Here is a 26,336-nt window from a genome sequence, read left to right as displayed (position 1 = left end):
TGTCTCTTTTGTTCTCTCTGTCATTGTGGACCTATACCTTTTAAAATTCCTCACTGTCCTTTTAGTGGGGTTTTGTGAAGGAGTAGAGATATACATGTATGATCAATCAATCTGCCATGCATAAAGCTTTAAACTAGGACTGTCCCAGAAATTCTAATACGGCAATCTCCAGTAACAGAGTAACTGTATGGTTTTCTGCTACGGGAGAGAGCAGGCAAGACGGCCAGGGCCTGGATAATCTCCTTGCAGACCCAGCAAGTTCCTTGGACACCAGCGACAATGGCTGATCATTAAAACATTTTCTGAGCATTAGGTCCACCATTTAGCAGAGAGTTTAGATTTCAAATAACTTGGGAGCTGCCAGACCAGCTTGGAGAATGTAGAGATAACTAGAAGAGAGCTCAGAATCAGCTTCACTGTCTGCCAAGGCCCAGCAAAGCCCCACGTGTATCCTGATGGGGTATGTGTAGAAAAAGTCCGTGTTTCTGAACTTCCAGGACATCTAGCAGCCCAAGATCATGAATCCATTGCAATTAGGCCTCCAGACACATCATTCCCTGAACTACTCTGGCAAAGGCCAGAAAATTGCCAAATCCAGGATAGCTCATCACACAGCAACCCCCCGACACTGTTGACCACTCGCCACCTTTTCTTTCTCCAAACCAGTTCAGGTTACACTGATAAATAACCATCACAGAGGAGCTGATTTTATTTCCCCTTCCTGACCGCAAGCAGCAGTAAACACACACACACACACACACACACACACACACACACACACACAGGTATGCACGCGCTCATGCACTGCCCTCTGTGCTGCTACCTGTATCTCACCTCTTGTGCTTGGAGAATTGGGAAGGAGGCTGGGTATTTAGATCTTCCTGAAGGAATAGTAGTTCACATAAACTGTTTAATAGGGGTTAGGCACTTAGAAGTCCTTTTAATGGACACTGGTTTGCATAAACTGTTTGTATTTAGATTTTTTTTAAGGGATGTTAATTATTTAAGCTATCAATAAAGCATTGTTAAATCCTTCCTTGGAGTCAGTGGATCATTTGGCTGTAACTTAGAGTTACCGCCTTGCACCCCCAGGAAGTATGGACAGTAGAGGAAGCTGGCTTGGAGGGCTGGGTCCTACCTCCTCCTGACACTGGTGGTCAGCTCTTGGTTAGCACTTGGTTTCTGTAAGCAATTGTGATAGCAGATGCTGAGGACTGAAAGCTTATGAGCAGGAACCCCAAAGCCCCAAATAGGGCAATGGAAGGGCACTTGTGGAGGCCAGGCTTCTGTGGTCAAAAGTCAAGGCTTTCTCACCAGGCCAGATGACAGACCAGGGGACCTGAGCCGGGGGTTCACCTCCAGTCTGCCCAGGAATGCTGGACAGCCCACTCTAACTTCTCTCCCTTTCTTTCCCCTTTGTGGTCAGATGGTAGGTAGTCCACTATGGAAGGGATGTGGACATGAAATCCTCTCCTTATTCTGTCATGGAAAATCTAGTCTAGACTCCTGAGATCAGGCCCCAAAGAGACATCTTGGGAAGGTGGTGAAACCAATTCCTAGTGTACCTGTGGCTGGTTGGCAGCAACCTTCAGAGAAGCCCCTGCAGCTGAGCCGTTGCTCCAAGTGTGAGTTATGGGGTTAGCATAAGATATCTTCCCACGGCAGAGGCCAGCTCAACACAGAGAGGGATGAACCAAGTGTCGGCCTCATCATCAAGCCAGAGAGCCCTAACATCTGATAAGGTATGGGACCCGGGAACTGTGGGCCAACTGTCAGAAGCCAAACCAGGCAGGCAGCACCTACAGAAAAGGCATTGACATCCAAAGCAGCAGTTCCTAAATTTGGCTGCGTGCTGTAAGCACCTGGGGGCTTTAAAAAATCCCAGTGCTGGGGCGCCTGGGTGGCTCAGTTGGTTAAGCATCGATTTCAGCTCAGGTCATGACCTCACAGTTTGTGAGTTCAAGTCCCACATCAGGCTCTTTGCTGACAGCTCAGAGCCTGGAGCCTGCTTCAGATTCTGTGTCTCCCTCTCTCTCTGCTCCTCCCTCGTTCATGCTCTGTCTCTCTCTGTCTCTCAAAAATAAATTAACGTTTAAAAAAAATTTTTTTTTAATTCCCAGTGCCCACCTGCACTTCAGACCGATCAAGTCAGAATCTCTGAGGTTGGGACCAAGCATCAGTGTTTTTCAAATCTCTCCTGGTGATTCTACTGGGCAGCCAAGGCAGAACTACTGCCAAGAGCCAGGCTAGCTTCATTCCCAACCTGATTTATGCTACCCAGCTTTGTAAGCCAGAGCCCTGGATGGCACCACCGTGGGCCAAGCCTTTGGCCGAGCCCCCCAGAGCTGCTAACTTCCCTTCCTCCTTCATGCAAAAGACAGTGTGCCTGATGCGCCCTGGAGCTGTTTGATGTTGTGACCCTGTGTGTTTCCATCACCGGCAGATCTTCCTCCCTCTTCTCTCCATCCCCACCCCCTGCCTTAGTTCAGTTTTCCCCATCACTCACCTGAGCTATTGCAGTGGCCTCCAAACAGGCTCCCCTGACTAACCCATTCTCTGCACCAGGCCAGGTGCAAAGTGGTCTCTCTCTTTTCCCAGGCCTCATCTCCCACCCTTTTCCCACTCATACCCAATGATCCTGCCACCAGGTCCCTCAGTGCTCCATGCTATTTCACACCTCTATGTCCCCTCCTGAGCTGCCTGGAAAATCCCCATCCTTCAAGCTCCAGGCCAAGGGCAGCTTTCTGAGAAGGCTTTGCAGACCATGCTGAGCCTGATGGGTTTCTAGTGCCTCTGGTGCCACCAGTGCCACCACTGAACCTAGCCTTCACCCCTCCCTGCATGCTTTGCACGGCATCTGTTTCTCTTTCTCTCTGGGACCACTTTACTGCTCCTAGAAGATCTTCACTTGCAGACCTTGGGAACCTAACAAAAAGCCGACTGCCTGAGCTCAGGGTAGGACCCCTGCCTGGGTCCAGTTCCTCTCACCCACTTTGAACCACCTCTGCGCCCACTTTCCCCAGGCCCTCACCTGCTGCGCTTGGCAACTCGGTTTCATTTTCTGTGGATGTCAATTGGTAAGTAGGCTCTAGATGGGCTGCTTGTGACCAAGCTGGCAGGTCACTGAGGCTGCTCTAGCCCAGGCCCCAAGATCATGCCACAGAAATCCCATCCAGGACAGGGAATCCTTTGTGATCTCATCTGCTTATTCCTCGAGGCCAGGGACTAAGCCTTATTCCACTTTGGATCTCAAATGCCTAGTACCATGCCTCCAACCAGACCCAGCCTTTTGTAGGTACTCAATAAATGTTAATTGGGTGGGTAGTTGGATGAATGGATGGCAGCTTGGCTGGTAAGGGTAAGGACTGAAGGATAGATGGAGCCATAAATGAATGAATGGTGTTTCCTTTCTATTTGCCCTAGTTCCTCCCTTCTGATGGTCAGACCTTTTCTGCTCCCTTATAACTCCCCTCTGGCAGTCAGCTGCAATGGCCCATGGGGGTATACACCCAGGTGCAGCTAGAAAAGGTCAGACCAGAATGTCACAACAGCTCACCAAGGAGGTGTCCCCTTGCCCGAATGCCATTTGCAGTGAAACTGTACCCCAAACCGTCCAGCACCTGACTGCCTCCTTTAACCATTCTGTAATTAGGTTAGATGCATCACTCACCATCTTTTCTTGGCTATACAGTGAGCCCTAGAGGTCAGAGACTCTTCTTGTCTTGCAACCCCTCCTCCCCCAGCTCAGATCTGATGCACAACAAATACTCAAGCCTCCTAGACACAAGAACGGAGGCTTTTCCCTCATTGAGGAAGAGATGGACTTCTTTCATCTAGAAAGTTCCGCCTCTGTAGAGATGGTTTGGCATCTGTTTCTCAATCTGGGATAAATGTTCTGGATCAAGGAGTCCCATTAAAATGCCTCCTAGAGCACTTAGGGAATTATGCTTGGGGAGTCCTTCTTGGCAGCAGATAATAAATCAATCACAGTCCAGTGAAAACGCTGAGTTAGAATGGGATCACTCAGGCCAAGCTAAAAAAGGAACCAGGGATACCCTTTCTCTTGAGGCCAAAACTCAGTCCTTTCTGTAAGACTTAGAATGACCAACCAGTCCAGTTTGCCCAATCCTCTCCCAGATTTAGCACCTAAAGTCCTGCATCCCGAGACCCCTCAGTCTCAGGCACACAAGGCCAGTTGGTCATTCTCACTTGGGTGCTCCTTCTCTCCCCTTGTCAGCAGTTCCCCTGCACAATGCAGGAGCCCCATGTGTGCCTCCATGTTTATGTGGGTGACCCTCACTTCCAAATATCTTCCCGGCTGTTAGACCTGGAAGCCAGCGTGAGTCCACGGCCAGTGAAAAGAGCATGGGGCTCCTTTTTTCAACCATAGGGGCTGAATTCTGAACCTTGCTCCCTGTGCTACCCCAGCCCCAGCTCCCAAATACCGGGGAAATCACAAAGAAAGGGAAGGGAAGGGAGGCAAATGTACCTGAAGGAGGGAAACATTGGCAAGGCTGAGTCTGAAGAGGTAGTTCCTGTGAAAACAGAGACAAGAATCATAAATCAAGCTGGTTCTGCAGGCAGGTCCCCAGGAAGCAGCTTCCCAGCTCCAGCTTCATAAGGTGCCAGGACAGGGTGCAGACTGCAGAGGGCCTGTGGTGGGTCAACCCCCTGGGAGAGTTTTATCTCCATTGGCTCTGTTAACCCTCACAGAAACTCCATGAATGGAGAGGGAAAACTGCATTTACAGATGAGGAAACAGGTTGGCCAAGTCATAGACAGTAAGTGAAGGAGTTGGGATTCACGCCCAGACTTGTCTACTCCTGAAGCCCACACCGTCCCTGCTCCCTGGCTGTCCTGGCAGGTCCAGGGAGCAGCCCCACCACCTTCCTCCCAGCCAGAGAGCCCACTTCTGTTAAACGTGATGCCTCATGGAGCTCCTGCAGGAGCCTAAACACACCATTTCCTTCCTTCCACCCAGACCCACTCCTGTCTGACTCCCCTCCTCAGACAGACCAGCCATCTCTCCTAACACCATGCCTGGGGCCCCCAGAGTCCTGTCTGCCTCCTCATCTCCCGCAGCCCCTGCCTGTGGTGACTCTGGATCTGACCTTCCCACGATCCCCTCCCTGGATCACCCTATCTGCTTTTGCCCCAGTGGCCCCCTCAGCGCCCCCACAATTCCTCTCCTGCGCACCCCTAGCCCACATGGGGCTGCCAGCCTCATCTGCCTCAAATACTGTTTTCATCACATTAGCCTCCTGCTCAAAAACCTTAAATAAAGAAACGTGTCCACACAAAAACCTGCACATGGATGTTTATAGCAGCATTATTCACAATTGCTCAAACTTGGAAGCAACCAAGAAGCCTTTCAGCAGGTGAATGGATAAATACACTGTGGTGTATCCAGATAATAGAATATTATTCAGAGCAAAAAGGAAATGAACTATCAAGTCATGAAAAGACATGGAGGAAACTTAGATGCATAATACTAAGTGAAAGAAGCCAATCTGAAAAGGCTACACACTGTATGATTCCAATTATATGACATTTTGGGAAAGGCAAAACTATGGAGACAGTAAGAGATCAGTGGTTGAGGGGAGGGAAGATGAACAGGTGGAGCACAGGATTTTTAGGGCAGTGAACCTCCTCTGTATGACGCTGTAACACTGGATACATGTCATTATACCTTTGTCCGAACTTCCAGAATGTACAACACTAAGAGACCATAATATAAACTATAGATGTGGGGTGATAATGATGTATGTGTCAATTCAGTTCTTCAACGACAACAAATGCACCCCTCTGGTGGTGGAGGCTATGGGAGCAGGAGACACATGGGAAACATGTGTACCTTCTTATCAAGTCTGCTGTCAGCCTAGAAATGCTCTAAAAATAATATAGTCGTAATTTTTAAAAAGGCCTTAAATAGCAGTGATAATGATACTACTACCTCAGTTAGTCACCCATCGAGTACTCACAGCGTCGGACACTGAGGAAATTGCTTTGCCTGGACTCTGGAGCCACAATTCCACTATCACTATGCACAGACTTGGAGGGGGACAGGGCCACAGTCAACACGCCACACAAAAGTGGCTGCAGGCTCACAGAGTAGACCCTGCAGCGGAGGCAGGGAGAATCCCAGCTTGGCTACTTTCTGGGGACATTGTGGGGGCCTCAGTGTCTGTGTCTGTAAAATGGAGAAACTAACGCCGTCTTTCTCATTTCACAGGACTGTGGAGACAGGGGATGGTGTGGTGCATGTTAAAAGGCTTTATAAATATCAAACAGATGTAATGTCTTGGTTTTCTCTAAGAATTTTTTTTCTCTCCTTCTAACATTTTCTTTTAGCCATTCCCCTTTTGGTTCCTGAGGTTTTTAGGAATAATTGCTTTAGAACATTCTGGCCTATCTCGGCTGTACTGAGAAGAGAATTGAAGGGAAACGCTGTGGAGTGGGCCAGGAGGAGATGGGGGGGTGGAGGGGTCCCTGTTGAATGAATCCAGGGGCCTGAAGGAGACACTTCAGCCTGGAGGCTTCTTGTCCCCAGCTCTGGCTCCAGGCCCAGCCGCCGCTTAGCTTCTTTGCTGTTCTGGGGCCGGACAGGCCTCGCCATTGACCTTGGCTGCAGGCCTCTGCTGTCCCTCCCCAGCCCCCTGCCCTGCAGAGCTTCCCCACCCCCTCTCTCCTGGCCTGAGAACAGATGGACTCGGACTCTGCCCCAGCTGTCTGCTCAGGTAACAGAGGCATCTGCTCACAGCTTTAAAAAATTAGGGGAAACATTGCATCACTTTATTAATTTTTATCCCATCAAAAATTGTTTATCACAGCAACGTAGTCTGCTCCTCTGGGAGACGAGAACAGAGAGAAATCTCTTCAGCCTGACCTGCCCCTAAATCCCCTATGGAACAAGGCAGGGTATAAATAAATAAAAAATATCCCCAGCTGAATTCCAGAGACCTAGGGGGTCAGAAAGAAGAGGGAGAATGTCAGGCAGAAGGACAGGAGGAAGGAAAGTTCTCTCTCCCTAGAGAATGGGGGAGAAGAAACTGAGGAACCACTTCATTTGCTGTGAGGGGTGCAAGGCACCATGTCCTGCCTGACTGTCCCCTGTCTCTGAGGGCACAGCCAGGCTCAAAACGCCAGGAAAAGGCATGCCTGTTGTGTGGGGAAGCCCCAGAGTGGGTCCGAAACAGCAGCGAGAACACAGGCAGGCGGCCTAACCCTTCTGAGCTTCAGTTTCCTAATCCATACAGTAGGGATAATTACAGAACCCTCTGCCCGGTGTTCATGTGAAGGTTAGGTGATTTATTACATGCCTGATTTACTATATGCTTTAGATGCTTTACTACATATATGGTACATAAAATAGTGCCTGGCACATGGCTGGCACAGAAAGACCAGCAGTTTTCAAAATGTGTCCACAAGGTTCAGAGCAGAGGCATCAGTGGTATCCTTTTGGGTTTAAAGAAGTACAGCTGTGAGACTGGCAGGACCTGAATAAGGGAGAAGGATGGTCTCAATGTCAGCTTCCTAACTGCAATGCACTGTCATTATGCAAGATGTCACCACCGGGGGAAGCTGGGTGAAGGGTATGTGGACTGACTTCCTACAACTGCATGGAAATCCATAATTATCTGAAAATAAAAAGTAAAACCATTACAGCTGACCCTTGAACAACTCCAGTTTGTTCTACACACAGATTTCTTTTCAATACCGTACTGTAAATGTGTTTGCTCTTTCTTATGATTCTCTTAATAACACTTTTTTCCCTAGCTTATTTTGTTGTAAGAACACATTATATAATACGTATACAAAATACGTGTTCATCGACCATTTATGTTACCAGTAAGGCTTCCAACCAACAGTAGGCTTTGAGTAGTTAGGCTTGGGGAGCCAAAAGTTATAGGTAGATTTTCAACTGCACAGAAGGGGAGGGAGGTCAGTGCCCTTAACCCCCCATGTTGTTCAAGGGTTAATGGTATTTTATTTGCTGGGAAAAATAAAGCCCATACCCTTGTATATTTGCATAAGCACAGATTACCTCTGGGAGGACACATTCTCGTCGCAGGATGTGCCTCCAAGAAGGCGTCCTGTTTGGTGTGTGTGTGTCTTTCATTGTATATTCTTTTGTACTTTTTGAATGTTTCACCATGACACATTCATATCACTGATGCAAAATAATTAATTAAAAAAATGCTTTCAGCCCTGGCTTCACAACAGTCCTGAGAGGTTGGCAACACAGAAGACTGGAAGCCAGACTTTACAGATGGTTCAGAGGTCAGTATCCTAAGAGCAGTGCAGCTCCTCTGGTCTTTGTCCAGAGCTCTGCTTGGCTTGCTTCCTTTTCATAATGTAAATAGGGGGTGGGTACACTCTGGAAAACCTGAAGGTCAAGGTTGGTAAGCCACGCAGGATAGCCTGGGGTTGCCCAACCTAGTGGCCACCCTCCCCCACCTTCAGACCTGCTGAATCTGAACATCTGGGGTGGAGAGCTTCTGAAAAACACCAGTGCAGTCGAAGGTGATAAGGGACTGGCAGAAAAAAACTCTAGCCCAGAGGTAAGGAGACAGGAGTTCTAGCCCCATCCTCTGTTGTCGTCTTGTTCAATGGGATCTTGGGAAGGTCAACTCCCCTCTCCTGTCCCTTGCCTCCTCATGTTGAAATTGAAGGCAGTTAGATTAGACTAGTGATTTTCAAACCTAGGAGTCCTCAGACTCACCTTGCTAAAACACATTGCTGGGCCCCACCCCCAGGGTTTCTGATTCAGCAGGCCTGGGGTGGGGCCCAAGAATTTACATTTCTAACAAGTTCCTGGTGCTGTTGGTACCACTGGTCTAGGGATCACTCTCTGAGACCCACTGGAGTAAACCATCTCTAAGCTCCCTTCTCTACTAGAGCTAAGAGTCTATAATTTTGTAAGGTCTCCACAAGCCCTCCCTAGAGCCAGAATAGTGAGGCTAAACAAGATTAGGCAACAGGGAGGGAAGTGAGGTGCTTCATACAGGAAGGCCATGGCCTGAGTCCAGCATCCCAGGTGCAGGCGGCCAGCCAGCCAGCAGGGGGCTCTTGGGCACCTTCCCTGCATGGAGCTCTCAGGGAGGACTTTGCCTGGGCAGTCCAGGAAGCAGGGTAGGGACGCGGGGTAGAAGGTGGCCAGCAGATGTTCCTGCTCTTGCAAACTACCAGCCACGGAATCTGGGGGTCTAGAGATCACCCTCCTCCCCGCCTTGCTCCAACTAATGCTTCCTCTTGTGGGAGACAGACATTCAGATACAGAGAGGGCCTGGCAGAGAGGAACACGGGCCCAGGATGAGGGCCTGCCCATAGCGGGCTCATCCCAAATGACATTCCCTCCATCCAATCCTAAGCACACTACCCCTCATGGCACCAACCCTCCTGCACCTCGTTACCTGGCTCCCACGATGAGCTGGTTCCTGGAGGGATCCAGAGCAAGCTGGGAGAAGTCTCGGGCTCCAGGGTAGGTGAAGTTGAAGACCCACGGCTTCAGATCTGGTGGAGGGAGAAGCAGGCATTCCAGTTACTGTTGGACCAGCTGTGCCAGCACTGGACCCCACAATGAAAGGGCTAACATCAGTGAGTGGTGAGGCGGAAGCAGTCTTGGCACCCCCTAAACCTGGGTTCCACTTGCCCCCTCTGTGAGCAGCCAGCTGGGGGAGAGGGGGTGGGGGTGTCGCCACTGTTCCTGCTATGTCCGCTATCTCAGAGAAGGGCTCCACCTAACCCCTAGCTGCCCAAAGGGAAAACTGTGATCATCCTTCCCTCCCCTAAACCCTCACCAGCACTTAAAAACACTCAGAAATCTTATCTGTCCCACTTCCAAGAAATCCATCCCTTTTGCCCTCTGTACCCTACCCCCATCCAAGCTAGTATCATCTCTTGCCTGGCCTGGTGCCAGGAGCATCCTATCTAACCTGGCCTCCACTCCTGCCCCTCTGGTCGGTCCATTTCCTACATAGCAACCAGAGCAATCTTTCTAAAATGCAAATCTGGTTTTGTCGCTCTGCAGCTTAGAACCCTTTAATAGCTCCCAGTTGACCCCAGAAAAAGTCTCAACTCTTATGAAGGCCTTTGGGCTCTGCACTGTCTTCCCAGTTTGGATGCCTGGCACATTAATTATTTAGTGCCACAGAAAGAATCATACTTCATATTTTACATTTCCCCTCAAACTACCGCTCCAGCCATACTAAACTAGAACACTGTGCAGATCTATCCCACCAGAGCCTGCAAACTTTGCCTTTCTTTTCTCCCTCAGTGGAACAGTTCCTGTTCAGCCCCATCCCCACCCTACCTCCTCCAAAAAGACTTCCCTGACTCCCGAAAGCCTGGGTGAGGCCTCTACTTTACTGCCATCAAAGCCCCCATATTGGTGGGTGTATATCCCCATTGTTTTCCCTGGGGGGTAGGGAAGCCCTTGCTTCTTAGATCTCTAGGCTGTGTCCAGCACCTGGAAGGAATTGAGTAAATGCAGGATCAATCCACAATTCCCATCTGTACAAGAAGAACCAAGTTTTCAAACAAGCTTCCGTGGAGGTGGGAAACAGAAGCTGGGTTTATCCCTGTCTATCCCTGTCTCCAATGAAGGAGCTTCCCAGCCGAGGCCAAAGTCTTCCATGGAGATTGGTGGGCAGAGAGGAGATCTCACAGCCCTCTGGATGGATGGGGCAGTGGTCTGTGGAAGGTATGCCTGGGGATGGTACGTCAGGGTACGCTGACTTTCCCTCTTTCCCTTCCACTGGAGACCCACTTCTCCCATCCTGGTCCAGAACCCCTTAATAGCACTCCTCAGCCTCTGCCTCATAGATGGGAGGGAACTGACCAATAACAAGAGAGCCAGAGAACCATGGGGCAGAGAACTTTCATGCCAATGGAGAAAAAGATGAGGGGGGAATGTGAGGTCAGGTGCTTTCTCCCCACAGTCTATTAGCAACTGGCTCACAGAAGGCCCAGAGAAGTGCGTGCGTGCGTGCGTGTGTGTGTGTGTGTGTGTGTAATCCAGGGGAAATAAATCATTGCTCATTATCCCTCCACTACAGAGTAAAAGCAGCCCTTCATTTCTGCACGACAAGCAAACACTTAATCGCTCCCTGGAGAACTTGAGGTTTTGTGAGTTGGATGTTTTTCAGAAAACTGTGATATGCATGATTAAAAAAAAGAAGAAGAAAGAAATTCTACAGCAAAATGTAACAAACCCCTTGGGTCTGCCTCTGTCCTCAGCAGGGGACTATAGGTTAGCAAGAATTACCATGAAGCTGCAATGGCATTTGGGCAATATCGGTATAAGAAGTGGATCAGGAGTCGGGTAAGCTGGATTTTTAGTTGACCTCAGGGCCACACTCAGAAATCCTGGTAGAATAGTATACTACTTTATAGACTAAGCCAAGGACTCTCCTCCAGGAAGACTTCCTGGATCACAATCTCTCCACCCTGATTTTATTTTGCTCCATATTCTCTCTACCTTGTCTATTCTGTTAACAGTGTATTTTTTTGTCACTCTGAATGTGCTCAAGCCTGTTTTCTGTGGTGGGGGTGGGGAAGATATGGAGGGCTTGCCTGTCACCATCAGATGAGTGCTCCTCAACGGTAGCAACTGGGTCACCCTTTAGTTCCTTTTGTCCCCTCCGACAGGGGTCTTCCAGATGTGGGCAGCTGAACAGGGGAAGGGGTGGCATGACTGGTGTGCAGCAAACCAGGAGAAACTCCATGTGGGGACTTCTCAGCTCAGTCTTCACTCAGGCCCTTCCCTGGGGCAGGGAAGGGAAAGGAAGACGAAACAGGGTAGGAGATGTGAAGACAATGGGAGGCAGGGGCAGAGGAAGGAGTGGAGGGTGACAGCCGCTTCCAGTTTCTTGTAACTGACAAGGGCAAGGGGAAAGGGGCGAGGGGGGAGAGAGGCAGGCGGGTGCAGCACGCTGATCCTGGGGGAGCTGTCTTGGGAAAGAAGCCAGCTTCCTCTTATTAAACAGGCAAACAGGACCAGAGGGAAACCTGTCTTTAAAACACCAAGCACGTTCTGAGCTCCGTGTGCAGGGAAGGCTCTGGACGGCGACTTTAAGAGAAAAATGACATTCTCCATGACGCGCCTGTGATTTTAATTATAGTCAATTCAATTACCCAGTTTGTGGATTAACCACTGTCAGTGTTAACTCCATCCTGGCTTCTCCCTGCCTCCTAGAAATTCCATGTCGTGGCAGAAGGAATAACGTGCAGGCCAAAGAGAGACACAGGTGGGCCCCCCTTAAAAGAAGGAGAAATCTAACCTTACAAGATGGAAAAACGCCTGCCAGACTCTGCAACAGGCAGGTCCTCTAGGGTATTTAGGGGTTATTCACAGATCAGCCAGGTGTCAGGGGAGAAGGCAACTCACAGCTACAGAGTTGGAAGCCTACTGATCAGTCAGAAATAAAATGTAACATCTGAGGGGATCCTGGAAGCTGGCGGTTGGCACTGGGCTGGGTTATATGGCAACCTCTCTGGAATGGCAGCATCACCCAGAACACAGTTCCCAACATGAATTGAGTCCCTGGTGTGTGCTCACCAGTACTAAAGGGTGTGGGGAGACAAGAGGACCAGTCCTAGTGCAGGACCAACTGCACTGGCAGACCAAAGGGAGTGATCTTTAAGGAACAACAAGAGATACTCGAGTACCCAGAGGAAACTCTTACCTCTGAAGTCCCACAGCATCTAGCCCTGTCCTTGGTTCAAGTAGGGCCCAATAACAATTTGGTGAATGGATAGGAAAATCCAAAGCTGTCAGAACGGAGACCCAGGTGAGTGGAGGGGAGGCCAGGAGGGCTGGGGAGGAAAAGTAGAGATGATGCCACACTCTAGGGCTGTCAGTCTAGGATGATGGACATCTCTGCTTGCTGGGGCTAAGGGGATTCCTTAGTTACTCCATGACAATCTGAGCCTCATTCCTCCATTCTGAAAGAGGGTGGGGAAGGAGGTTATTTCATTCAAGTAATATACACCTTAAGATAAAAAATGGTGGGAATGAAGCCAGGCATTCAAGGAACACATCTTCTACCTCTCCATTACCCCTACCCCCCTATCTAGTTTGCTCCAGTACAGACCAGCCTGGCTGGGGGACAGAAATTCTCTTGCTCTCCTTCCGTTGTACCTGCCCCAAGAATCCACCAGGCCAACAGTGGCCTCCAGCAAAGCCCCTCAGAGGAAATGGTTCATTAGGAGTTGCCATGGGGCATCCAAGATGAGGATAGCCCTGAGAGTCCTGCTCCTTCTGTCCCGCACTTGGTCCTTCCCTTCAGTGACAGCCACCAGCACGCTGGGAGCCATCAGAAGTCTGAGAGTGTACTCGTGTTTTGTAGGCTTAAGGACATTGCTAATTTACTTTAATCCACTTAAGCCTTCAAAGCCTTGGATCCCAGCTCAAACAAGACAGCACTGAGAAGACAGCTGCAAATTCTCCTCCCGGAGGCAGGAGCCAGCCCACAGCTGGGAATCCCACACTTCCCAGCCGCCCCAGCCTCCCCACCTTGCTAACCCCAACACCTATCCATACCACCCCTCCTATCCCCCAAATCCCATGCCAGCCTCGCACTCGGGCATTTATTTTTCTGCTCTGGTTTCCATCTCTGCCCTCTCGATTAGCTGTGTGGAATCCCGAGGACGGCTCCTCACCCTCCTGCCCGTGGCACCTAGAAGGTGGAGCCCCGATCGCTCTGCCACGGGGAGTAGAAAGAGCACTGGGTGCCCAACGTGAAGGCCCGCCTCTGACAAGCCTCTCCCACCCTCTACACCTCAGCCCTCCCATTTGTAAAGGGAGGTGACAGTCCTTGCCTTGCCTCCTTGCCAGGGTACTTGTGATGAGGAAATAGGGCAGGTGTCTATCAGACTTAAGAACCTGGGGACCTCTGAAGCTACATCCGCAGATCCCAGTGTGAGCTGCCATGCAGGTGACGGATTCGGAAGTGCTGATGTGGTCCTAGCACCACCAGGGAGCCCCAAACTAGCCAACAGGTCATGGGAGAACATCCCGCATGTTCTGGTATTTATGTTTTGTTTTGGTTTTCGATTATCATCGACTGTATGTATTAATTTTAGAAACCCTTATTGAGAATTTATAGGCCTCTCAGAATACGCCCAGTGAGTCACAAATCCCAGTTTGGGAAACACTTTAACAGGACACTCTCATGCCCTCCCTTGACAGACAGAGGGAGTTATCAGTCACCAAGGACCCGTTTCCCTGTGGGTTCCCAGGGCCCTGAAGACAGGCATCTGCAACTGTCTTAGAGCAGAAGGAAGCCTTCCAGAGATCTCCAGGCACCTCCTAAGGAGTGAGTCATCTTCATTCTGGCCCCCCAACGAAGCTAAGAAATACTCATGCTTCCAGAAGAGCTAGAGCTGAGATGGCCGATGAACCCCTGTCCACTCTACCCAGAGTACCCACAACCCCTCCTCCTAGCAGGAATGCCAGAGCAAGGCACCCTCCTCCTCCAGGTAAACATGGATGGAAGGCTTAAATAAATTGGAGACTAAAATCAGACCCCTCCAGCCCATGGCTACTCATCCTTCTAACATTTATCCCTAGGGGAACATCCCAGGACTTCCAACATCAAAGAGACCCTGCTGAGTTCAGACCTAAGTCCTTCAAGGCACAGCCATTGCAAAAAGGACCGAGTGGGACAAGGCACAGCCATTGCAAAAAGGACGGAGTGGGAAGTGGCTCTCACCTGCAAAGGCCACAGTGGGGTGTTCCCTCAGGGTGCACAGCTGCTGCTCACTGCTAGGTTCAGTGACGACATCCTGGGAGCTGGACAGGTGGAACACCAGCAGTGTGAGGCTGGGCGGCAACAGGGTGACAGCTAGGGGTCCCAGGAACACCATCGTTGGGCCCCTCTGCAGTCCTAGCTCCGGAGGCAGGCAGGTAAGGTCTGCAATGCAAACATTGACTCTCACCATGAGTTCCCTCAGCAAGGCCCACTTCTCCCAGTTTCCTCCATGGTTGTTGGCAGGCCCACGGGCTGTGTTTGCTTGTTTAAATACATTTACATTTTACCTATGTTACTTATAGTTTACTCTGCTCTAGTAACACAGAGTTATAGATCATATCTGGAGAGCTAATTTCCCTTGCAATGGTATTCTGGATAAAACTGACAAATTATAGAGCTTTTTCTATTATGATCCCAAATGGCGTAAAATTAGTTTTAATGATAAAGGTGGTATCTAGGGATCTTAATAAGTGGAGCTAGGACACGTGGGTAGCCATTTGTAAAAAGATAAATTTGGATCCATAACCCACACCTGTACTAGGAAAAATTCCAACTGGATAAAAGATTTAGGTGTTAAGAATAAAACCATAAAAATACTAGAAGAAAATGCAGGCAGAATTCTTTATAATTTTGGAATAAAGAACCGGGACTCAAAATCCAGAAGCTATTAAAGAAAAGATTGACATATTTAACTACATAAAACTTCAAACTTCTGCATGCCCCCCCCAAACAGACACCAAACAAAATCAAAAGGCAAATGACAAGCTGGAAAAAAATATTTGCATTACATATCACAGACAAGGGGCTAATATTCCTAATGTATAAATAATTCCTGGGAATCAAGAGGAAAAAGGTCAATAATACAGTACAAAATAGGCAAAGAATATATGTACAAATAGGGCTTAAAGATATGAATGACACTGGAGCACCTGGGTGGCTCAGTTGTTAAGTATCTGACTCTTTTTTTTTGTAACATTTATTTATTTTTGAGAGAGAGAGACACAGTGTGAGTGGGGGAGAGGCAGAGAGAAGGAGACACAGAATCCGAAGCAGGCTCCAGGCTCTGAGCTGCCAACACAGAGCCCAACGAGGGGCTCGAACCCACAAACCACGAGATCATGACCTGAGTTGAAGTCAGACACTCAAGGCACTGAGCCACCCAGGTGCCTCAAGCATCTGACTCTTGATTTTAGCTCAGGTCATGATCTCAGAGTCATGAGATCTAGCCCTGCAGCCAGTTCGGTGTGGATGGAGCCTGCTTAAGATTCTCTCTGTCCCCCTCTCTCTGCCCCTCCACTGCTTGTGCATGTGTGCATGCGTTCTCTCTCTCTCTCTGTAAATAAATAAATACTTTAATTAATTAAGACGCTATTTTCACTCACAATAAGAACAATGCAGTTTAAAACCTAGACTGAGCTACTACTGTTCACCTATGAGTTTAGCAAAATTCCAAGACAGATGACACTCTCGGCGAGGCTGTGGGGAAGGGGGCACTCTCATATACCATCGTGCAACAATGGTACAAGCCCTATGGAGAGGAATCTGGCAAAATGACAGAGGCATGTACCTTTTGATCTAATTTCTGGGAGTCTTAACCAGTGCTACTCAAAGTGCGGTCCGCAGATCAGTGTCAAATCCACAAACTGTGACAACTTCGTGGTAAGATAAATGCAGAAACTTGAGAGTGTTTAAAAATCTTTATAGTAATGTGACAGAGTAATTTTTATGTCTATTGGATCTAATAAAATTTGGAGGCTTGTATTTTTCATAGTTTTTTTGTCAATTCATTTCTCCAGTAATTCACTTTTATTGAATTTTATGTAAGTATCCATCTGCGACAGATTGTAAATTGAAATGTAAAACCTGCTCCTTCACCAGAGATAGTTGAGAAGCAAAAATACACTAAACAGGCACCTGTACATGTGCCAGGTGATTTATGCACAAGATTACTCCTTGGGGGCATTCTTTGAAGTAACAGAAGACAGGAAACAACCAAACACCTAGCAACTGGAGACTGCTTGAATACGCGAGGGTGTATTTGTGTAACGGAATACTACACAGCTCTAGAAAAGAATGGGGATTTTTCCCTAGATTTCGATATGGAGAAATCTCCAGGTATAGTGACTGGAAAAAACCCGATGCAGAACAGGGTATTAGCTTGATACCTTTTGTGTAAAAAAGAAGGTGGAAATGAGAATACATATTTATAATTGCTGGTATGAGCATTAACAGACACTGGAAAAATAAACCCAAACTAATTTTAAATCAGGCTACCTATAAATAGCAAAATCATGACAGATGCTCCTTAATATATACCTTAAAAATTTTTTTTACATTTATTTATGTTTGAGAGACAGAGCACTAGTGGGGGATGAGGGGGGAGAGAGAGAGAGAGAGAGGGAGAGAGAGCAGGAGACACAGAATCCAAAGCAGGCTCCAAGCTCTGAGAGGTCAGCACAGAGCTCGATGCAGGGCTCAAACTCACAGACCATCAGATCATGACCTGAGCCGAAGTCGGGCGCTTAATTGACTGAGCCACCCAGGTGTCCCAATATATACACCTTTTTATATTATTTTCACTTTTGACTATTAAATGTTTAATATCACCCATTCAATAAAAACCTCAAACACTTTTTATTTTTTTAAAGTTTATTTATTTTGAGGTGGGGAGTGGGGAAGAGAGTAGGAGAGGGGCAGAGAGAGAGGGAGCCAGAAAATCCCAAGTAGGCTTTGCGCTGTCAGCTCAGAGTCAGATTTGGGGCTCGAACTCACAAACCCAGACTAGTTTTGGTTCCCTAAAACTTCTAATATGGGGCAGCACAACACTTCCTCTGGAGCTTGACTCAGACACTCTGAATCAGCTCCCACCTCCCTCCTTTCCTGGCCCATCCAACGTGTCACCCACCAAGCCTTGTTGACATCACATCCCTCACAGGTCCCTAACCCACCGATAGACCTCCTTGGTGACAGTCGTCATCTGTGAAATAAAAGGTTGGACTAGATCAGGGATTCCTTGCTGGAGGTGGGGACAAATCAGAACCCCTTCCACTGGAGGTGGGGTCCTGGGACCAGCAGGTGAGTGATTCCAAAGACGACTGTGACAAACCTCTGCAGGGACTAGGGGCCCCTAGGGTTCCATTCCTCTCGAACACCCTTTGCTCCTAACCCCTCCTCTCTTCCTTTCCTACCACCACTACCTTACTCTAGGTCTGGAAAATGAGAGTAGGATGACTTCTTCTTGTCTGTTTCCTCACACCTGTGTGAGATGGGGTAACTCCTGTCATCGTGTTGCTGAGAGGCTTTGAGGAAATACCCCAGTGACTATGCGGACGGTGCACCTGGAAGAGCTCCCTTCTCCCTTACCTGGCCTCATCCTGCATCCCAGGGGGCCTTAGTCTCTGGAGCACCTCTTGGTCCCCTCAGCCTCAGGTTCAAATGTGGAATTCTCTGTCCCTCCCCGGGAGAGGTTGGACACCCCTGCTAGTGGAAACCCTCTGGGAGGGAGCTTTGGCCCAGACATCCTCCCTGGAGTGACTTTCACATGGCCGCTCACGTGGCATTATTCCTGAGAGCTAAACTGGGTCTTTCCTGCTGCATGGGGCTGGCACTGCTATGGAATTTCCTCTTGCCCTTTGACACTTGTGCTGGATACTTTCTATTTGTCCCTCTACTCTGCCCCTCCTCCGTGCTCAGTGCCTGGGCTGCAACAGGGGACTCCTTCCCTCTGTTTGGCCAGTGGGGACACTGGTGGAAGATGGGAGGAATGGGAGAGAGAGGAGGCAGCTGGGTGAGCAGCCGCATCCCCCCACAGAAGGTCAGAGTTAAGCTCCCCCCTCCTCTCTTTGCCTGGGGTGGTGCCAGCCCCTCATTATCGGCGGCAGGGTAGAGCCCAGTGAGCAGTCCCATATGGCTCCCAAACCCCTTCCCACACCTTCTTAAATAGTTCCTTTATTAAACTGCCCTCCCATTTCCCAGTTTGAGTGTGCCATCTGTTTCCGGGGCTGGGGGGGGGGGACCCTGACTGATATAACATCTCATTGGTGATATTTGATGCCTATGCAAATATCATCTTTTTAGACCTTAGCTGGGGCTTTTCCTCCATCGGCCATCAGCCCTTCATCTGAGGCAGTGTGACAGCCACCCTCCCTTCATTATTCCCAAGCCTCCCCTGGCCCCTGCCTCCCCCAGGAGCCAGGCCTTAAAGTACCTAATTTCCACAGCAGAAGCTCCACTCACATTATGGTTTTTATGTAAATATGTCCTCCAAGTCCCTCCGGAATCAATAATTACTAGATTACCATCACCTGGTCCACCTGGGCCCCAGCACAGCATGCCTGCTCTTTAAGGAGAAGGGAAGGGAAGGGAACACAGCATGTGGATGGGGGTGGGGAAGGACTGGGGGCAGGACCTAGATCCAGATCTGCTCCACTCAGGTGAGGGAGGAAAAAGGAATAGAGAGCCAGAGCAGTGGATGGACATGTACACAGCACACCGACCAGAAAGCCCCCAGAGAGAGACAGACTGAAGGCTAAGCAGGGAGGAGATAGGAACAGCCTTTATTCAGATGAGCATTCCAGTCCTTAGGGATGCAGGTATGGGCCAAGGTGCTGACTTCGGGGATCCCACGGGGGCACATGCACAGGCCTATTTTGCCATCACCTTCAAGGACGCCTTCTGTCCTTAGTAAGGAAGCCAGTAGACCCTAAGAGGGGTACAAAGGAAGGAGAGAAGCAGGGCACCGAGGAGTGGGGCTGGGGTGTGGGGTGCTGGTGGTCAAGGCAGAGCTCGATGAGCCAGGGCTTGCGGCTTAGCAAATGTCAACAAAAGTCAAGGGCGCCATACTGAAAAAAAGGGAATGGTCAATCCCCACATCACTGAGTGTTACAGGACTGGTCTTTGTGAGCAGAGTTCTAGATACTTGGGTGGGGGGTGAATTTCTAGCTCCCGAGAATCCCCTTTCTTTGGAAATTATCTCCCCCCTCCCTCCACATGTCAAAGGGGTAGGCCCCCGCAGCCTTACATATGCCTATCCCCACTCCACCATAGCTGCGTGCACCAAGGATAGTCATGTCAAAACAGACCAATCAGATGTTCTCTCATGGCAATTTGGGGCTGTAACCCCCATCCAACCCCCAGGGTCAAGTCAAGTCAGTGTTGTAGAGGAACCTGGAACAAGCAACATGGGCCCTGTGGGGTGGCCATCTTTTACCTGTCATGTGGGCTGAGGAGGGGAGCAGAGGGAGTCTGAAGACAGAGAGCCAGGACAGGAGACAGACAGCAGAGCCTCTCTGGGATGCTAACAGACTCCCAATTCTAGCCCTTTCCTGAGGCCTGACTACTTTCTACTACCATGAGCCATCAGCCGACTTCCTGGATCCTTGTAATAAAATCTCCCATTTTCTCTTAAGCCAGCCAGAGTTGTGTCAGACCAGGAGTTGCCTGCACAGTATTGCGTCCTTGGTGCCCATTCTCACCGCCTCCTTCCTAAAGGAGCCTCTGCGTCGGTGGAGGTTAGGGGGAAAGGTACCCTGCTCAAAGCCATCCAGACAGGGGTGGCCAGTGAGATGTGTGAGGAAGTCATCGGTAGGGCTTGTGGGGAAGCTCTCTAAGAGGGCTTTCCTTCTCCCAGAGTGGCCAGTAGCTAGGATGGATGATGCTACATTACTTAGTATCCCTCAGCCTCGTGATCCAGACTGTGGTGCAGAAAGATAGGTGGGACCTGGGAGATTGATGAATAGAATCAGGCAGCTCTGGTCTGCCCTCCTCCAGACTTCTTTCTGTGATGTTTGCTCATCATACTTCTGTGCCTGTTTCCTTGTCTGTAAAATGGGGAGAATAACACCTACTGCAGAGAGGTGTTATGAAGATTGAATGAGTTATTTTGTCTAACAGGCTTAGAACAGCAGCTACCCCAGGGTACACAGCATGGGATACACAACCTATCCCATACAGTTTGGGTTTTCATTCTTATACCCAAATATGCCTATGACAAACAGGAATTTCTATTTGTAGTATATTTGTCTGATCTGACACTAAAATAATCCGGGAGTTTCTCCGCCGGCAGTGCGTAGCAGAGGCCTCTCGATCTTCCTGAGGGCTGTAGTTACCACAGCAAGTCCTGAGCTCAGGAGGCCACCAGGTCTCTATATATCTTAGTTCTGTCACCTATAAATTGGGCTAATATTTCCCTGCCTCGGAACTATGTCTGGCACAAGTAGGCCCTTTATGAAATCCACCTGTAAAAATGTATTCGTGTACATAAAACACTCCCTAGTCACTGAAATGTCTTCCCAGATTCATCCATTCAGTCATTTATACAATACTTCACTGAGCATTTGCTGAACACCTACTATGTCCTGGTTCTGGTACAGATGGGGGAAATGAGGGATGGGGGAACACTCCTTGAAAAAGTATGGTCCCTGCCTTCAGGGAGCTTACAGTTTAATATAAGAGAGGAGACAGTTCTCCAAGGAACAATATATCACAAGGCAGACACAGTGAGCTGGGGCCTGGACAGGTAAGGGAGCACAGAAAGCCTGTGCTTCATCCTGTCGTGGAGCCACTTGGCACTGGCACTGTGTGGTACGGTGCTCTAGGAGTGGGGAGAAAGGGAGACGTTGCAGCAGCCGACTCCTGCTATTTTGGGAAAGCTTCAGTGATAAGGAAAGCATTTTCCTAAATCATTGGCCAGAGCTTCCATTGCTTTCTCTCTCGCTGCTGCCCCAATTCCCTGTGGTCCTCGATATGGGGTCACTCCGATGACACTGGGAGGCATGTGATGCATGTGCTTGTGTGTGAGAGAGGACGCACACCCACACATGCACCCCCCTGAGGACTCCTCGCCTTCCATGGGACTCCTCCAGGGCTTACTTTCCCAGCACAGACAGTGGGAGGAGGATTAGCTGCAACCGGGGGAGGGGATAAAATTGCTGAGTGCAAGGGAGAGAAAGCAAGAGAAGGACGGAGGGCCAGGGCCAGGCCTGCTGGAAGGCCCAGTTACACAAGGACCTTTGCTCTTCTCTCTGGGGCAGAGGAAGAGGGAAACAGGGGTGGAATGTGTGTGTGTGTGTGTGTGTGTGTGTGTGTGTGTGTGTGTGTGTTATATGAGAGAGAGAGAGAGAGAGAGAGAGAGAGAGAGAGAGAGAGAGAGCGCAGGCTGAATCCCCCCCAAAAGCCCAAAGCAGACCATGCTGCTTGCTGGAGCGCTGACTGCCCAGACCTTCCTGCAGAGGGAAGAAGCTGAACTACTGCACTGGAGACCATCTTCATTCACCAAGCCATTCAGTGCCGGGAGGAACAAAGGGGTCCCAGTGTCCGGCAGGTTACAGTCCTACAAAGGAGATGGAGGCCTGAGTGCAAGATGAACAGGAAACAGATGATGAGGGGGGCCTGAGACAGGTGCAAGGTGACCTGGGAAAGGGAGAGAGAGGAATGCCAGGGGCAGGAGGTCTAAGAAGCCTCCTGCAGAAGGGAGAACTCAAATAGGGCCTTGAAGGAAAGAAGGCGGGAGCTTCCCCGGCCATCACGGGCAAAGAGCATTCCAGAACAATGGAATGGCAAACAGCACAGGCAAAGACTTGGCCCTGGACCATCCTCACATAATCTAGCAAGGCTGGAGAACGGGGCAGAGGGAGCTGAGTCTGGAGAGGAAGACCAAGGCCAAATCATGGCGAGACTAAACCTAAAGCGTTGCGAGATTTCCTTCTGCTGAAACAGAAGACTAGTTAGTGGCTGGGGCAGTGGAAGGATGTGGCCATATCTGTGCTTTGGGAAGTTGGGTGGCAGTGGACAGTGAGTGACAGCAATAGGTTAAAGCAGCCACCAGTCTGCAGGGCAACTCAGAGAATGGAAGTGGGTGTGCCTCTTGCTCCAAGAGACTTGAGCCCCACGCCTGGAGCAAGGCAGATCTCAGCTCCACCTGCTCCCCGCAGGGGACATATCAGCTCAACTGCAGGCAGTGGCCCTGCAAAAAGGCTGGGAGTGACTGAGGGATCAGGTAGGAGAGGGTGTGTCATAGGGACGAGTCAAAGGGGAAGACCACTCAAATTGCTACTGCCAGGGGGTCCTCTCCAGAGAGACCAGGGACCTCTTTCCTTTTGATTGATAAAAAGAGTAATTGGAAAGGAAAAGACAACCCTAAAGATAAGGGCTTAAATAAGCATGGTTGCTGTGTATGGAGAAGTGCCAGGTACTGTGCTAAGCTCTTTCCCTGCAAGACCTGATGGCAATTTGGCAAGAAAGCTGAGAGATGCCCTTGTGATCATCGTTCGAAGATCATCATTCATAGCTGATATGAAGAAACAGAGGTTAGCCAGGCTGAGGACCATGCCCCAGGTCCTAGTGCCAGTTAATAACTGAGTAGGGATTTGAACCTGAGACTGTCTGCTGTAGACACAGGCCACTACACACAGTGTCCTCCCTGGAGGAGAACTGGCCTCAGCCCTCCTGGCACCTTCCAGAGCCCTAACTCCATGCACTCTCCAAGCAGCCTTCAGAATTTAATTTGGTTTCCTGAGTTGGCTTCCCAACCAGGGAGAGCACTTTCTGGCTATAAATTATTAAACTGACTTCCTGCTGCAAATCAGTCTCCTGTGAGTTTGGGCTGTGGGAGCCAGTTTTCCAGGTCTTGAGCGGCTATGGAGAAGGAAATTCCAGAGGTTGCCTACAGACAGGGCAGAATCCAGACCCCAGCCAGAGCACTGACAGCCACAGCCCACCCCCCAGCACAGGCTGTACAGCTAGGGGCCAGGGTGGGTGGGAGAGAATGAGACGCTTCTGTTTGTCCCCACCTCAAGCTCAGCCCAGGAGCCCTTGAGTACCTTCTAGGAAGGGTGCACTGCTGCTCCTCCTTCCCGGCCCCTCCCTTCTTGCCACCATTCAAAGTCCCCACTTGGCTGCCTGCCTGGGAAAGAGGGAGAAAAAGAGAAGGAAAAGAAAAGAAGAGGAAACAGGGGGAAACCAAGAGCAGGAAAGAATGCATTCTGTCTGCGGTTTGGTAAGGAGGGGAAGGCGCGGGGGTGCCCCTCACTCCCCCACGGGGGCCACCAATGCCATCTTCCCACCCACCCATCACTCACCACTTGGGGGGCAAAGCTTAGCCAGGCTCAGCACAAAGATAAAATTGAGATGCAGATTCCTTCCCATTGCTCTGAATAGAGCAGATTGGATACGGATTTTCCTCTTTTCTTCCCATTTAGACCATCTGGGCGACTGGGGCCCAGAGGGAAGGGTTGGGACCAGGTGGGGGAAGGACAGAGGCTCAGAAAGACTTAGCACTTTTCAGCTCTAGAACCTGGGAGTGGGGGTGGGGATGCTCCTCCTGTCCCAGTCAAGTTCATTCCCTGCCTTTGCACCATGCTCTCTGGCCAGGCCAGGCCCTGCTTGGGTTCTCCTCTCCTCTGTCTGTTCCCAGCAAACTCCAGGTTGTGCATTTGCCCTATCAGCCTTGGGCAGTCCTTGCCATCCCACCCACACCCCCCCAACTGCAGTGAGACCCAGGGGGAAGATAAAAGGAAAAGGGCGATCATAAAAAGTTAAACAGGAAGGGCTCTTGAAGATCATTTAGTTCAACCCCGTATTTTACAGATGAGGAAACTGAGGCTTGGGGGAGCGTACCTAGCTCGAGGTTGGGCAGGAAGGTGGTGGGAGATCCAAAACTAAGTAAATAGCAACAACAGAGACATGTTTTCATACATCAGGTGGTATTCTTTTTAAAAAATTTTTGTTACTGTTTTATTTTATTTTTTTTGAAAGACACAGAGAGACAGAATGCTAGCAGGGGAGGGGCAGAGAGAGAGACACACAGAATCCAAAGCAAGCTCCAGGCTCTGAGCTGTCAGCACAGGGCCTGATGCGGGGCTCCAGCCCAAGATCATGACCCGAGCTGAAGTAGGATGCTCAACTGACTGAGCCACTCAGGCGCCCCTCAGGTGGTATTCTATGCTCGTTATGCCATTTAATCCACACAATAACCCTGTGAGGCACATACTATTATCATACCCATTTCATAGACGGGGAAACTGAGGCATCAACCAGTTAAGTAGCTTGCATACGGTCAAACTGGTAGTCAGATCCAAACCTAGGCAGTCAGGCTCCAGAGCCTCTCCCTTACACAGTCTCAGTGCACCAGGCAGGAAAATGGCATTATTTGACATAGCTTCCGGAGCTTCTCACCAGGGCTCAGGCTGCTCCAGTGATCATTCCCAGATGGGAACCCTCTAATGCATTCAGTCATTCTGTATTTATAATCATGGAGCCTGGATTTGCTCCTGTGAACAAAGTATGTCCACACAAGGTAAGAATTGAAAACAGGAGTACAAAGGGAATGTTCACATTACTTGGGAAAGCAAGCAAACGTGAACCTCATGGGGGCAACTTTGTAGGAAACAACACGTGTGTGGAGGAAGCTGGACCAAACGCACAAAGACAGAATGAGTGCAGAAGGGAGATGCCATGGGTTAGGCCCAGGACACTGCCTCGCAGTTGCCATGCAGCTTAAGCGAAGCAGGGTGAATAAATGTTTGGTTCGTGCCTTGCACAGATAACTGTCCTGAATGGTGATAGTGGTCCCACAAAGGTAGTATGACAATGAGTAGGGATTCTTCCCCCAAACATTCTGTGATATTTTATTGTTTTTGCAAGGAAAAGGAAAACAAAGGAGACTTGCCTACTTTAATTGCTAGAATTAAATGCTAAGGATGTTGCCAAACACAAATCAAGCTTATCTATTCATTAGAGCAGCCTCCTTTCCTCCTCCCCATGGGCAAGCTCTCTCTGTGGAAACATTTTGCTATCAGATATTCAGTTACTGCATAAAAGGAAAACTGCATTTGAAAACATGCCTACAGCTCAAAAATAGAAGGCAAATCCAGCTGAAGGCCTGGGCTTCCTTGGGGTTTCAATGACAGATTCACTTGCTCAACATAAACCTTTGCAAAGAGGGCCCGTCTCCAGTCACTCTCCTGAGCATGCCTCTCCACACCTTGGGTGGTGCTGACGGTTGCACAGCAGTGTGAATGTACGTAAGGCCACTGACCTGGACACTTAAAAATGGCTAAAATGGGTTGGTGGGAATGTGAAATGGCACAGCAGCTATGTAAAACAACATGATGGTTCCTCAGTAAGTTAAAAGTAGAAACGGGGCACCTAGATGGCTCAGTCGGCTAAGCATCCGACCTCTGCTCAGGTCAAGATCTCTCAATTTGTGAGTTCGAGCCCCACATCGGGCTCTGCGCTGACAGCTCAGACCTTGGAGTCTGCTTTGGATTCCGTGTCCCAATCTCTCTGCTTCTCCCCCACTCTCGCTCCAGTCTCTCTCTGTCTCTCAAAAGTAAAATAAACGTAAAAAAAAAAAAAGATAGAATCATCATCTGATCCAGCAATTCCACTTTGGGTACACACCCCAAAGAACTGAAAGCAGGGACTGGAAAAGGTATTTGGACACCTAGGTTCCCAGCAGCATTATTCACAACAGCCAAAAGGGGGAAGCCACCTAAGTGTCCACTGGCAGGCAAATCGATAAACAAGATGTGGTACATACATACAGTGAAATATCATTCAGCCTAAAAAGGAAGGAAATTCTGA

At 49.5% G+C, this 26,336-nt stretch overlaps 1 protein-coding gene across 1 annotated transcript in view; it reads right to left on the bottom strand.

Annotated features, from left to right (window-relative positions):
- Positions 1–26,336, bottom strand: part of SEMA5B (semaphorin 5B) — a 120,569-nt gene that overhangs the window by 27,486 nt on the left and 66,747 nt on the right. Inside the window, exons 2-4 of the mRNA XM_047876281.1 lie at positions 14,715–14,915; positions 9,414–9,513; positions 4,490–4,535 (exon numbers count right to left, since the gene is read on the bottom strand). Coding sequence (XP_047732237.1) covers positions 4,490–4,535; positions 9,414–9,513; positions 14,715–14,868 — 300 coding nt within the window. The 5' untranslated portion in view covers positions 14,869–14,915. The remainder of the gene's footprint in view (positions 1–4,489; positions 4,536–9,413; positions 9,514–14,714; positions 14,916–26,336) is intronic.

This window comes from Prionailurus viverrinus, chromosome C2, assembly GCF_022837055.1.
Source record: "Prionailurus viverrinus isolate Anna chromosome C2, UM_Priviv_1.0, whole genome shotgun sequence".
NCBI lineage: Eukaryota > Metazoa > Chordata > Mammalia > Carnivora > Felidae > Prionailurus > Prionailurus viverrinus.
Note: the sequence above shows the minus strand (reverse complement) of the source record. Positions and strands in the feature narration are given on the sequence as shown.